The 13,032-nt window shown below is 50.5% G+C and overlaps 1 protein-coding gene across 10 annotated transcripts in view; it reads right to left on the bottom strand.

Annotated features, from left to right (window-relative positions):
- PAX2 (paired box 2) overlaps positions 1-13,032 on the bottom strand; it is an 89,185-nt gene that overhangs the window by 45,346 nt on the left and 30,807 nt on the right. For all 10 annotated transcript variants that reach the window (XM_082722420.1, XM_082722426.1, XM_082722419.1 and 7 more), the window contains exon 5: positions 1,639-1,724. In XM_082722420.1, the coding sequence (XP_082578546.1) occupies positions 1,639-1,724 (86 nt within the window). The remainder of the gene's footprint in view (positions 1-1,638; positions 1,725-13,032) is intronic.

Below are 13,032 nucleotides of genomic sequence, written 5' to 3'. Positions count from 1 at the left end.
GGATAACAGCTGTGATCGCAGACTGAAACCCCAGGGCTGGGGGCAGAGAGGGGCAGAGGCAGTAAGAGGGACGGGGAGCTCATAGTCCCCTTTGTCCTCTGAGGTTTACGGGGAGCGCAGGGCTCTACAGCCCCAGGTCTTCACCCCAGAGACTCCTCTGGGCCCTTCAACTCACTTCCTGAGGGTGGAGGGAAACACTAACCCTGACTCAATCCCAAGAGTGACTCGGTGTTTCTGCAGAAAGCGCAGCTCCTAGCAGGCCTCCCTGCACAGCCAGTCACCCCTGGGACCGGCCTGACCCTGCTAAACATACCCCAGCTCACGGTCTCTAGGCTCCTGGGCCGGCCTTTACCAACTTTGTTTCAGAGGCAGCGGCTTTCTAGGCTCTGTCTCTGACCCTCTAGGAGATACAAGAATGGGCGTGATAATTGCCCAGGAGGCTGTGGCTCCTCTCTACCAGTTGCTTCTGGACTTGAAATCACTTGAGAAGCTCCTCATTTCTCCCTCAGGGCACAGGTTAGTGAAAACACTCACTGTACAGTGATCAACTCGGGTACAGCCTGGCCCGGCCCTGCTTCCCGGCACACACTGTAACATGGCCTCGGAAACTACGGCTCCTGCCAACTTCAGGAGGGCTTGGACCAGCCACTTTACTTCCTGCTGGTCCAGACAGAAGGGGACAGCTGCCAAGAGGGGCAGCGGGAGAAGTAGAACCACATTTCAGTCCCTTATGCCCCAGGCCACATCTATGGCTACAGCCCCATCAAGGGCCCTTGGGTCAAAGGGAAGACTATATGGCAGGGGACATTAGCTGGGGTTGCGGTGGGCCTGGGTCATGTCTCTGAGAGGCCATGAGCAAGGATCAGTACAGAAGGAGGCTGAAGCAGCAGAGTACAGACAGGAGGGGAGAGAGACAGATCAAGAAGAGACGGGTTAAGAGGACAGAGGCCATGAGGAGCAGGGCAGAGAGGGGGGAACAGATCCAGAGCCACACATGCAGAGAAAGGGAAAGGTAGAGAGAGGAGGGAAAAGAGATAAAGCAGAGGAGGGGAGAAGAGAAGAAGAATTTGAAAAATTACATGCGGTAAGAAGGGAGATAGGAGAGAAAGAAGCAAGTGGAGACAGAATCAGATAAAAACAAAAGATGAGGGAGGAGGTGGAAGGGGGAGAGGAAAAGCTAAAGGATGGGGACACCTGCGTAGCTCAGGGTAAGTGTCTGCCTTCGGCTCGGGTCATGATCCCGGGGTCCTGGGATGGAGACCCTCATGAGGCTCCCTGCTCAGCGGGAAGCCTGCTTCTCCCTCTCCCGTTCCCCCTGCTTGTGTTCCCTTTCTCGCTGTGTCTCTCTCTGTCAAATAAATAAATATTTTTTTAAAAAGCTAAAGGAAAATCTTGATTTAGACAGAGACAGAGACAGAAAAGGAGCCGCAAGGAGATGTGGGCAGAAGGCAGAGAACGGTTCTGGTGAGTGAGTCTTCTGGGGAGATCCTGACCTCTAGGAGCTCAAGAAGAGTGTGGGCTGGGAAAGAGGGCCTGGGACCTCAGGTAGATGGGCAGGTGGACCGTTCTGCGGCAGGGGAGAGTATCTGGCTCTCCTAGGTGGGGCCCCTGCCTCCTCCCTTCCTTAAGGCCTCTTACCAATGGTGTGGCCGGGGGCAGTCACTCCTGTCCCAGCCCCATCCGGTGTTGGGTGGAAAGGTTGCTGAACTTTGGTCCTGATGATCCTGCAACAGCATCAAAACAGCATCACACATCACATGCCTACTCCTGCCAGCACCAGCTCCAGCCCAGCCCTGCACAGGGCCTCTCCCAAGCTTCCCAGCTCCTTCCTCATCCCTAGGGTTCCGTGTGCTCCCCTCGCTGACTGCTTCGAGGCATAAGCCGTCAACACCACCCCCCTCCAGCCCCAGGGCTCTGCAGAACCAGCCTAGTGCAGCTGGACAGAGGCGGTCTGCATGCTCTCCTGCGGTGTGCATTGTCTGAGCCGCAGCTTGATTTTCGGTGGCAAGGACTGGGGCAGCAGAGTGAGTGGAGCACAGCATCCTTCCCTTTTCTGGGGGTGGGGATGGCCCTGGTGGCTTGTTGCCCTCCCTTCCCTCCTCGACCACATGCAAAGCTCCTCTGAACAGGACTCCCTGGGTCTGGAGATCATTTTGGAGCTGGCTTTCCTATTGGGACTGTACCACAGTCCTTCAGAGTTGGGGGACAGAGTAAGATTTCCCTACGTCTTGAACTAAAAAAAATAACCAGGAAAGGGCTGGGTCACAGGTGGCTCTTTTTGTGCCTGGAATTCCAGCATAGCTCACGGTCCCTTCACCAAATACCAGGGCCTGAAAAGCTTCTTCCTGTGTCCATGCACTGCCCAGCTCGCTGGCCCAATGATTTGCTTTTCTGGGGTCTTACTTGGATCACAGTGTCTTTACTAGCCTAGTTGAAAAATCTGACACCCACCCTGTATGCTCTGGCGGGGGCCGGGGGTGGGATCAAACACCCCAGGGCTGGGATGAGCCTGCTTGTCAGTGATCTGAGGAGCCCACGGCTCAGTGATGCACAAGACCAATGCCAAGACCAAGGAATGCTCCCCTTCGCCCACTAGTCCAAATAGGTACCCTTGAAAGCAGCTTCTCCCATGGCATTGCCCCTCCCTACACAGAAGTGTGGGGGCCAAGTTCACCCAAACCAGCCAGGTGAGTCAGAAGCCGTGAGCAGACCCCGCTCTGGTTTAAGTGAGCGCTCACGGGAACAGAGATAAGGCTCCTGCCTCACTGTGCTAGAGGTAAAGCTGGATGGAGCGAGGACACACATCCAGAGAAAGCTCAGGAGCCCCAAGGGGCCTGGAAATAAATGTTAGAAGGAGGAGGAGGAGGATCGCAGCCCCTTGCAGGTGGGGGACTGGGAAAGAAGTCCCTGAGGAAGTAGATCTTCACGTAGACCTTCAGGGGAAGGCAGGGCTGATCGGAGGAAGCGACCGAGGGCAGGGAGAGAAGTGGAAGGGGCAGCAGGTGGTCTGGCAGGGGCCCTGAGTCCTGCTTCTGACTGCCTCTCAACAGCCACAAGAGCTCTGGGGCTCACCAATCGGTCTCTCGGGGCCTCTGTTTCTTCAGCTGTAAAGTAAAAAGATGGGACTACAGGATCTTGAAGGGCTGCTTCCCAGTGAAAAACATTACGGTTCTAAGATGAGCAAAGCGGCTGTGGCAGGGTAGGGTGGGAGCATTATAAGCAGGTGCTGGAGGAAGGGAGGAGAAAGGCATGGAAGCCAAGCTGGTTTTAGGGGTTAAAGCCCAGACTGGCCAGCCAGGAGCAGTGGAGGTACGTAAAGGAGAAAGAGGAAACAAGGCTGAAAATTTGGAAGTAATGATGGTAAAAGTGATTTTCCATCTGTTCATCATCTAGTAGGTGCCCTAATTATATGCAATTTATATCACTTATACATACGACGGTTCCTTCTCCCAACAACCTCCCGAGTAGATACTATTCTCATTTTGCAGGTTGAAAACCAAAGCTGACAGAGGTTAAGTGGCTCAGTCAAGACCACACTGTTGGTGAGGGCGGAGGTAGAACTCCGTCCCTAAAATGGGTGCTCTCCGTGACTTTGTCACACTTCTGTCAACATGCAGCAGCCAGGGTTAGAGTGAGTCTCAAGCCGGGAGTGATCTCAAAATTAGAGATCCGGGTAAGGCAGCACACAAGCACAAGGTCTCAGGAAGGAAAGGAAAGAGTCTGCAAGACACTGTGAAAGCAGAATGACCAGGATTTAGCAACTGGCTGGAGTCAACCACGGCCCTAAGACCCTCAGTTCTGGGGACAAGGCAGGCTGGTGCTTTGTGCCGCTGTCAGGAGAGGATGGGGAAGGAGGTAGCCGGTTTGTCTTGGGCTTGCAGTGTCTGGGGTGGTAAGGGAGTGTCCAGCTGACACAGCAGACACAGATCTTAGACTGTCAAGGAAAAGGGTATTGATAGAGACAAGGGACCTAAGGAGCGGGTGTCTGGAGGGCACCCACCTTCACAGGCTGAGGAAAAAAACCTGACCTCGCGGAGGGCTCAGAATTGGTCACATTGGAAATGGCAGGATCACGATGGGGCCATTTCACCTAACTCATTGGTGAAGAACGTTTCCAAAAGGAGAGTATAATTCCCAGCATCAATGACAATGTAAAGACTAGAGGGTACTGGGAATAAGAGGCACAGATTTGAGAATCTGGGGGACGGCGGTCTCATTAAAGCAACTGGGACAGGACAGAAAGAGGTTAGGGAGTGAACAGGAGGAGAGGGAGGCAGTGAAAGTAGACACGAGTGCCTTCAGAAGTCTGTAGGAAAGGAAAGGAGAGGAACTGTGGAAACCAGTGGATGGAACTGGCAGCTGAGGGGGAGGGAAGGCCTTTTAAGGTAGGAAGGACCTGGATACGTTGGCAGGCTGAGGAGGGAGAACTAGGGGGAGAGCCTGAAGTTGCCCGGCAGAATGCAGATGACTGGGAGAACAAGGCAGAGCAAGGAGAGGCAGCAGGAAGAGCTGGCGAGAGATGGTGCATTTTGAGGTGGCTAAGAGCTCTGAAAAGGAGCTTTTACAGCTCCTCTCTCTCAGCACAGCAAAAGGCAAGTTCATCTCCCTAGAGCTGGGGGAAGGTTTGGAGCATAATCACAATGGGAAAGATCAGACAGGAGCTGAAGCCCATTGAGAATAGTCTATAGGAAAAGTCTAGAAGGGGGCTGTGCAGCTCAAAGCAGCCACTCTGAATTCATTGCAGCAAAAGCTTCTGGGATCTCACTGGGCCTACTGTGTGGGGGCTCTGGACTGCAGGTTGGTGAGCTCTGGACTAAGGAAACCCCAGGGCTGGGGCTGGTTGACTCAGATAACTGGATGGCCTTGCGGAGTTTCTATCTTTGTTACCAAGAACCTCTGACCCCTGGGGCACTGGTGTAGATTTAGTTGAGGTAGCAAGTGATGGAAAATCACTACTTCCTGACAGTGGCTTGGGGATCCTGGGAGAGGAGCTGGGCAGGGCGCCTGCGTGAGTTACTCGTCTTCTTGGTGTCCATCCATGCCCCCCCAGGAAGTGGACACTTGCTAGAATCCAGAGCTGATCTGGGGAAATTTAAGAACTGGAATCGTGGATACCTGGTGGTTATTGACTGCTGACCTGGAATCCTGTACATGACTGACAAAGCCAGGGATTATCACCAGAGCTTAAAAAGATAAAGTATAGGACTTCTGTGGGTGACTGTCTGATACTACTTTCTCCTCATTCTTTCCCCATCTTTTTCATTCTTGGCACTGCAAGACAGCCAGACACATGCATGTCCTCCACGGCCCCAGGCGGGTCTGGCCCTCAAGTCAAGTGTGCAGGTAAAGATCTTTGGGGGCATCAGTGGGGAGTCCGGGAGCCCATGTCTCTACTAGGCAGCTAGCAAGTGCCATTTCTTACTGCCACGGGAAAACGGCCCTGTCAGGACCCCTGCTCCCTACTTCTTTTTCCAGCATGTTCTCCTTCACAAGGATGGGCCCTTCCTCTCCAACCTTTCCCGGCTTGGCCTGAGCTCAGCAGGAGGCACTTGAGGAGCTTCGAAAGGGTGTCACTAGGGTAAAGGGATGAAGGGGGTGGGCTCTGGGCTCAGTCTGCCTGAGTCTGAGTCCCAGCTCAGGGGACTTTCTCTAATGAGACCTCTGACAGTTTCTTACTCCCTCACCTATAAAAAAGGATAATAATACTTGTCCACCTCCCAGGATTGTTGTGAGGTTTAAATAAGATAATGCATGTCAGATGGTTAGTATGATGCTTGGCTCAGTAAATGCTAGTGCTAATAATAAAAACAATGTCTAGGAGTAGCCATGTTCCTGTGGGTGGCCATCAGGGCCAGCTGCCTTCTATTTAGGGACTGAGCCAGGTGCAGGCAGGAGGCCTCGAAGGCCGACATGGTCCAGCCCGGTCAGTGCCGCCACTATGGGGGCCCCCGACAAAGCATCGAGAAGACAAGAAGCAAAAGCAGCAGGTGTCGTAGCCTGACCGCAAAGAGGCGCATCAGAGAGACACGCAGTGAGACAGACTAGGGCCCTCCGCCCAGGATCCCTGGGAGGGATCCACAGACAGCATGAGCCCCAGCTTCTTCGGGGCCCAGTAGATGCCAGGCGGCCGTGACTGTGCTTCCAAGGATAAATGACAAGGCAGATGAAGTCACTCTTTCCTTGGTTAAATTCCCAGGAGGCCTCCACCTCCCACCAAGCTGGAGATCAAAACAGTTTAATCAGCTCTGTGAGTTAGAATGAAAGCAGGTAATGAGTCTCCTATTAACAGTTTGCTAAACTCATAGAGAAACTGAGGAGCTCTCAACATTCTAAGAAAGCGACAAGGAAATCCTTCCTCCTCTTCTGGTTCTCCTACTCCTCTCACTTCCTCTTCCTCCTCTCCTTCCTTCCTCTGTGTGTCATTCTCCGTCTCTCTGCCCCGTGGCTCTCTCTGCCCATCTGTGGGTCTCCCTTCTCTGGGTCTGTCTGTCTCTCTGCACCCCATAGTCCCACTGTGGCTCTGTGAGGTTATTGATTCCTGGGAGCTGGGGGAAAGCAGGAGGCAGGGCTGGGGTGCAGGCTCGGGGATGGAAATAGAAGGCTATAAATTATTTGTGACAGGAAAGCAATAGTGGCAGAGTGCTGAGCACAAGTCCTGTGTCACTATTAGATTCCTTTTAGCCTGATGACACTGTAAAAAAGGTTAAGTGTCTGCTGGAATCGTACACCTGGGGGGCCGGGGCAGCCTAGGAGCAGAACAAGCCACTGAGAGCAGGTATATCAATTCTCCAGGCCAATAATATTCCACTCATTGATCGCCACGCAAAGTTCAAAAATCTCATTACAGCCAGGCAGACCAGGAACTTTTTACAAATCAATAGAATGATATAATGTATGTATACTTAGTACAAATGTATCTATTCATCTATCCATCCATCCACGGTCCGCCTCAGGGTTTCCAAGTTAACCTACCCATCATATTATGTTATGTTATGTATGATATTATATTGCATTGTATTATATGATAATAAATGGTGTGCAAAAACTCCCCCTGAGGTGGAGACGAGGAGAGGTCCTATTAGCATTGAGGTGACCTCAGACAGCTCACCTTGGAGAGAGTTAGGTGACAGCATAGCCAGGGCGAGGCTGGTCAGGATTTCTAGGAGCAATGCTTCCTTAACAGGAGCCCCAGGAATAAAATCCATTGTCTACTGAGTATTTACTATGCGTTAGGCAATGCTCTACGTGTCCCTAACAGTTTACTTAATCCTCACAACAACCCATTTTGGAGATACGGCATGTTGCAATTTGCCCAACGTCACCCATTTAATAAATGGCCAAGTCTGGGGTTTGAACTCAAGGAAACTAAATGCAAGGTCCACACCTGTAACCACCACGCTAGCCTACCTCCAGAAAAAAAATGCCCTGTAGCCCAGAATCCAAACTCCTGGATTCTATTTCCAGCCTCTTCCATTGTGTTCTGAGAAACAAAGGGTAGGGAGCTCCCTGAGAGTTAGTATTCCCTTCTCTAAAATGGGAGTAATAACACCTGTAGGAACCAGCCGCTGACAACGTGATATCTACATGGGATCTCTAAACACGTCCCCATAAAATCCTGTCTGGCTGCCTGGAGCAGACGGCTTTCCCCGCAATGAAATTACTTCTTAGCAGAACGGCAGGTTGGTCCCAGGCTTGGCCGTGTTACTGGTTTGCTGAAAGGGTCTTTAGGGCAAGAATTCAGGTGTCTGTATACACGTGCCATGTACATGTATAAATCAATTCAAACTGTCCTAGGGTAGACTGCCCACTTCAGAGTTTTTGCAGAAAATATTTCATTCCTCGCAGGGGGAAAGTCTGTCCTGATTTGGTAAATCAAGGGAACTCCAGGGGCCAACAATGTCTCAGCCTGGCTGGCCCCACAGCCCACCAAGCCAGGGGAGTGGTGGGCAGGGCCTCCTTCTGCACCCTCGGGCTTCCTGGGCATTAGAGGCTGGATCATTCCAGAGGACAAAGGATATTTGCTTCAGCAAAGGACATTTTGCACATAACTGTTTCAACACAGGCCTTTGAGAACTGCCTCTGCAGGCTACATGTCCCCGGGCTGAGCCCTGAGTCACGTTGGAACAGCGCAAACAGCTGGATGGAGACTTTTCATGGCAGAACTTCAAGTGAACTGTCATAGATTATTCAGGAGAATTTCACCTCCCCTAAAAATGGTTCCTGCCTCATGATCCCAGCATCCTGGGATCAAGTCCCACATCAGGCTCCCTGCTCCGCGGGGAGCCTGCTTCTCCCTCTGCCCCTGCCTGCCACTCTGTCTGCCTGTGCTCACTCTCTCTGACAAATAAATAAATAAAATCTTAAAAAAAAAAAAAATGGTTCCTGCCTCCTCATCCTCCTGAGAACTTTGAGGAACAAGGATTTCCCCTCCGTACATCCCAGGAATCAAAGCCCTCACATTCAGGACCGCCCCCTCGCAGACAGAACAGTATCTGTCCAACCTGCTCTCCTCACTGCAGCCCGGAAGTGCTTGGTGCAAAGTCATCTTCCCAGGCTCCTGCTCAGCAGTCTGTGCAGGTCAGAGTGGCTCGCCCATGCCCACTCAGACCCCTGCAGGTTTCAGCGTGGACAACCACCCACAGGTCAGGCAGGGTCTGTGCATGAACATGGCCGCAGATGGGAAGCTTCCGGCAGGAACTCCCATTCTGGCTAGAGCATGGTAGAGCTGGAATGCTGGGCTTCCGAGCTTAGCGCCCCCCGGCCCACCCCCTCCCGCAAATGCGCCAAGAGCTTCTGCCTCCTTTGTTGCCTCTCAGAAGGCATGACTGAGCTCCAAGAGATGAAAAGCTTGTACAAGAGCTTCCTCAAACCACTGTCCTTGAACCACCTGCGTTGGAATCCCCTGGGGGGCACTTTAGCCCTCCTGATTAAAATGTCTGATGGTGTTAAGGCCCAGACTCTGTATTTAAGCAAATTGCCCAGATTATTCTTAAATCCTATAATATTTGAGAAGACCGGCTTAAGCCAGGGGGTGAAGAAACCACACTTGTGGTAATATAGGGGAGTCTTGAGAGGGTTGAGAGAAAGTCTTAGAAGGCTCAAAGTTTCCTTACTCCTATCTGTCCATCGACATTTCTCTCCATCTGCTGATCCTGACTCCCACTGACCCAGGAACCAAAATTCAAGAAGCTCTCACAGTTCCTCCGTGGAAACTAAACTAGAGGTTAAAAATAAAAATAATTTCAAAATAGGTTTTTGTACATTGCCAGATATTAGATTCCCACTGGGTTCCTTGGCTATCACCTTCAATAGTATTTCTTTAGATATCCTGCATCAACTTACCCTTCTAAGATTGGCACTACAGGCGATAATCCTTCCACCACGTGTCCCCGGGAGCCCAGGCCAGATACAATTTACCAGGCTAGATGGGCCATGGGGCTGGCCCAAGGGGGCAATAGTGATGGTTTATATGATGAATGGTAAGCATATGGATTGATTTAACTTCAAGATATGCATAGGTTTAAAAATTAAGGGGCAATGTGTTTAACTAACCATTTGGAAACCAGTCTGCAGTGCATGCCAAGCCCAGAGCGTGACCAGACTAGCTCCTTTCACCACGAGCCCTGCCCTCATCTGTCAGGGCTTCCGGGCTAGAACTGGGGTCCACCAGCTGTTCACCCCACGGTCCTGCTTGGGAAGTCCAGAGGCTAGAAGATTGGCCGGATGTGATGGTGAAAGGGGTGCCGTGTAGCCTCCCTGCTGGGACCAAGTCCTCCCTGCCCATGCTCCGTGTCCCACCCCCCCATGCAAGCCCTCCTCCCTAGGCAAGCAAAAGGAAGCCTAGAGGAAGTGCCCTGAGCAGCAGCAGAGGTGGGGCCTGACCTCCTTGCCTCTTGCCCCTCCCACCTCTGGCCCAGTGACTCCAGTATTCGAAAACAATCCATCGGTCTGTCTCCAGAAAGAATGTGACGTGGCTAAACCCTACAATTGCTTTCTATTACCAACAGAATCAATTCAAAATTCCTCAGCCTGGCCTTCAAAATCTTTCCCAATCTGGCTCCGCCCTGGCTTTCCAATCTATTTCTCTCCGCACCCCTCTTGCCCTCAGGGTCTAGCACAGAGCTGAAAGCTTGTCTCCTTGCTTACTGAATTCACACTGAGTCCTCCCCTAGACCCTGAGCTCTACATGGGCAGATATCACACCCATTTCTCTCACTAATGTATTTCCAGCACCTAGCAACGGTGCCTGGCAGAATGTTAGCGCTGAAAAACTATTTGCTGAATAACAAATGAAGGTTATTATTAATAATGATAAGGATAACATCTTTGGGAATGAAGTGTACTAATAGACACTCACTGTGTACCCGGCCCTGTGCTAAGCACTTTACATGAATTAATTTATTTCTCACAACTTCTTAGCAAGATTATTATCCCTATTGCACAGGTATGGAAACCGAGACTCAGAGAGGTTAAGTAACTGACCCAAGGGCACACAGCTGTTAGGCAGCAGAACCAGGATTTAAACCGGGGAACCTGGCTTCAGAACCCATGCAGCTAACCACTGGGTGGAACAGCTCATACCCAGAACAGATGGTAGAATCTAGGAGAGGCTGGCCCGATAGAAGAGCTGCACATAATAGTAGTAAAAGAAGTAACTAGAACTTATTTCATATTCACTGACAGCCACTGTAACAAATGCATCTGCTCATTTAAATCCTAGCTACAACTCTGTTAAATAGGCATGTTCTCTATGATACCAAGGAGACAAGAGTGGCTGAGCAATTTGCCTAAGGTCAAGTGCTTAATAACACCGGAGCCAGACTCTGGGTGCAGGCCTGGGACTCCAATGTCTTTAGACTGAACAATATGACCTCTTCTGGAAATTTCTTTATTAATAGTTATCTGTGTTTGTTAACTATTTGGGCCTCGTCTTTTCCCATCTATGTTCTGGACACCTGAGCAAATGTATGCGTAGACAATGGACAGAAACTGCGTATAGGAGCGATTCTGAACATGCTTAGCCTCTCCCCTGTGTTTGATGAGCAGTGCATCTGTGTTACAAACGATCCACAATTTTAAGTTAAGTGGCTATGGTTTCAGTATTTATATGCATTGGGAGGTTTTGGGTGTAGATTTCCAAATTCTCTGTATCTATTTATCTACTTATTTAGTTTCCGAATCAAGTATGTGAGTGTGTAATGGTACCACACACCAAAGTGTTTCTATGTTTCTAGAAACTACTACCCTGCTTAGTGTATCTTTATATTCATGTCGGCTCTGATGCATTGATCCACAATTTATAATACTAGATATATTTGTCAAAACCTACTTCATGAATTTATGCCCCAGTTATGCCTATTTCTGTCAAATATGTAAGCCACAGTCACATTCTGCACCAGTCCCTTTCCAGAGCATCTAGGATTCTCACATCACAACTGTGTTTTTATATTGGTCCATGCATCTGTATTGATGTGCATAGATGTGCACTTGTACACCTGTGTATCTTTTTGTCTATGGCTAGGACGTGGTGGGGGGGATGTGGAAATGAGAGAATTATTAAATGCCAAGTAGATGTGCAATAAATTCCATTGATTTTATAAACTTCAACTTGTCTTCAGTCTCCTTCCATTCTTTATCCTGGGGGCATTGCAACAAAAACCTATTTTAAATACCTTTACTTCCCCCCCTCCCCCTCCCCAAAAAAGTGTCAATATTTTATTTGGATTTTTAACTTCGCTCCATAACAGTTGTTTGACCTCCTGACTCGTGCGAGTCACATAAATTCTGGGACTTTATTCAGGAGCCATGTTCCTGCTATTGAATAAGCAATTTGGGAGGGTGAATTAATGACTTGTGCTGTTGCTGGAAAGTCCCTGAAGAAATATTAAAATTGCTTGCAGACTGAATCGATACTCAGTGAACACCCAGCAAGACGGCCTCAGCTCTGGAATGGCCACCGAAGGCAGGGCTTGGTGGAGGAAGGGGAATTCCTGCACCCAGCTTGGTGAGCCCCCGCTCCGGGCCCCCCCCCCCCACCTCTCCCTCCATCCCTGGAGCTCTGTCATTTTCAGTAACAGCAAAGTCTTATTAAACCCCAGCCAGGATAGAGCTGATTTGTCCTGTCTCAGGAAGCAGGCTCAGGGGACAGTTTATTCTCTTACTAGCAACCAGAGCCCAGAGGCCTTATTGAAGGTGATGGTCTGGACACATCCACCTGCTGGAGAGACGGGATGGCGCTGCTGCTTTCTGGCAGGCTGCGCTGTGCCTGGGGATTGGCTGGGCACTGCGCTCGGGGAGGCCGTGGCCCTGACCATTTTCTGCTGGGCGTGCAGAGGGGCTGGGGGCTCTACGGCCCGGCACCGGCTCCAGCTCTGCGCATGCGTGACCAGCCTTTGCTGTTGCTCTGGCAGCCACACGATTTCAGCCTTTGTGTATGGGTGTGCCTGTGGGATGGAGAGTTTGAATTGTGTTGGGTGTACGCTGTAGTGCATTGTGCCCCGATGCATTCCTGCAGCTGGCTTAAGGTTTGTTACTTGGTGTTTTGTGATATTGTATTGAGGTGACGGCACTTTGTGTAACACTGAGCTGGAGGAATGTGGGTATTGTTTAGCAGCAATGTCTAGGTTTCTGCTTTGAATTATTGTGTTCGTTGATCATATCAGCATCTTTTTTTTTTTTTTTTTTTTTTTTTGTAATGTATGTCTCAGAGATTAGGTTAATGGGTGTCTCCTTGGTGATGTGGGTTGAGTAATGATGTTGGATCTGGGTGGTGGTGTAGGATTCGGTAATTGCTTTCTCAGTGTGGTTGTGGGAGGTGGGTGAGAGGGCCCATCCTTTAGCTTTTTTACCTTGCTCCAGCTTAGTCGTTTGCCCTGCTGCTTTCCAGAAGGAAGATTCTAGAGATGGGGGGAATCTCTTCTCGAGGACCAAATGCACAGTTCTGTCCTGTTGGAAGCCAGCTGCCCCTGATCCATGAACACTTCTGACACAGGTCCTGGTACCACCTTGCCTACATCTGCCTGAAGGGTCAAA

The sequence above is a fragment of the Mustela nivalis genome, assembly GCF_964662115.1.
Source record: "Mustela nivalis genome assembly, chromosome: 2".
In the NCBI taxonomy this organism is placed as follows: domain Eukaryota; kingdom Metazoa; phylum Chordata; class Mammalia; order Carnivora; family Mustelidae; genus Mustela; species Mustela nivalis.
Note: the sequence above shows the minus strand (reverse complement) of the source record. Positions and strands in the feature narration are given on the sequence as shown.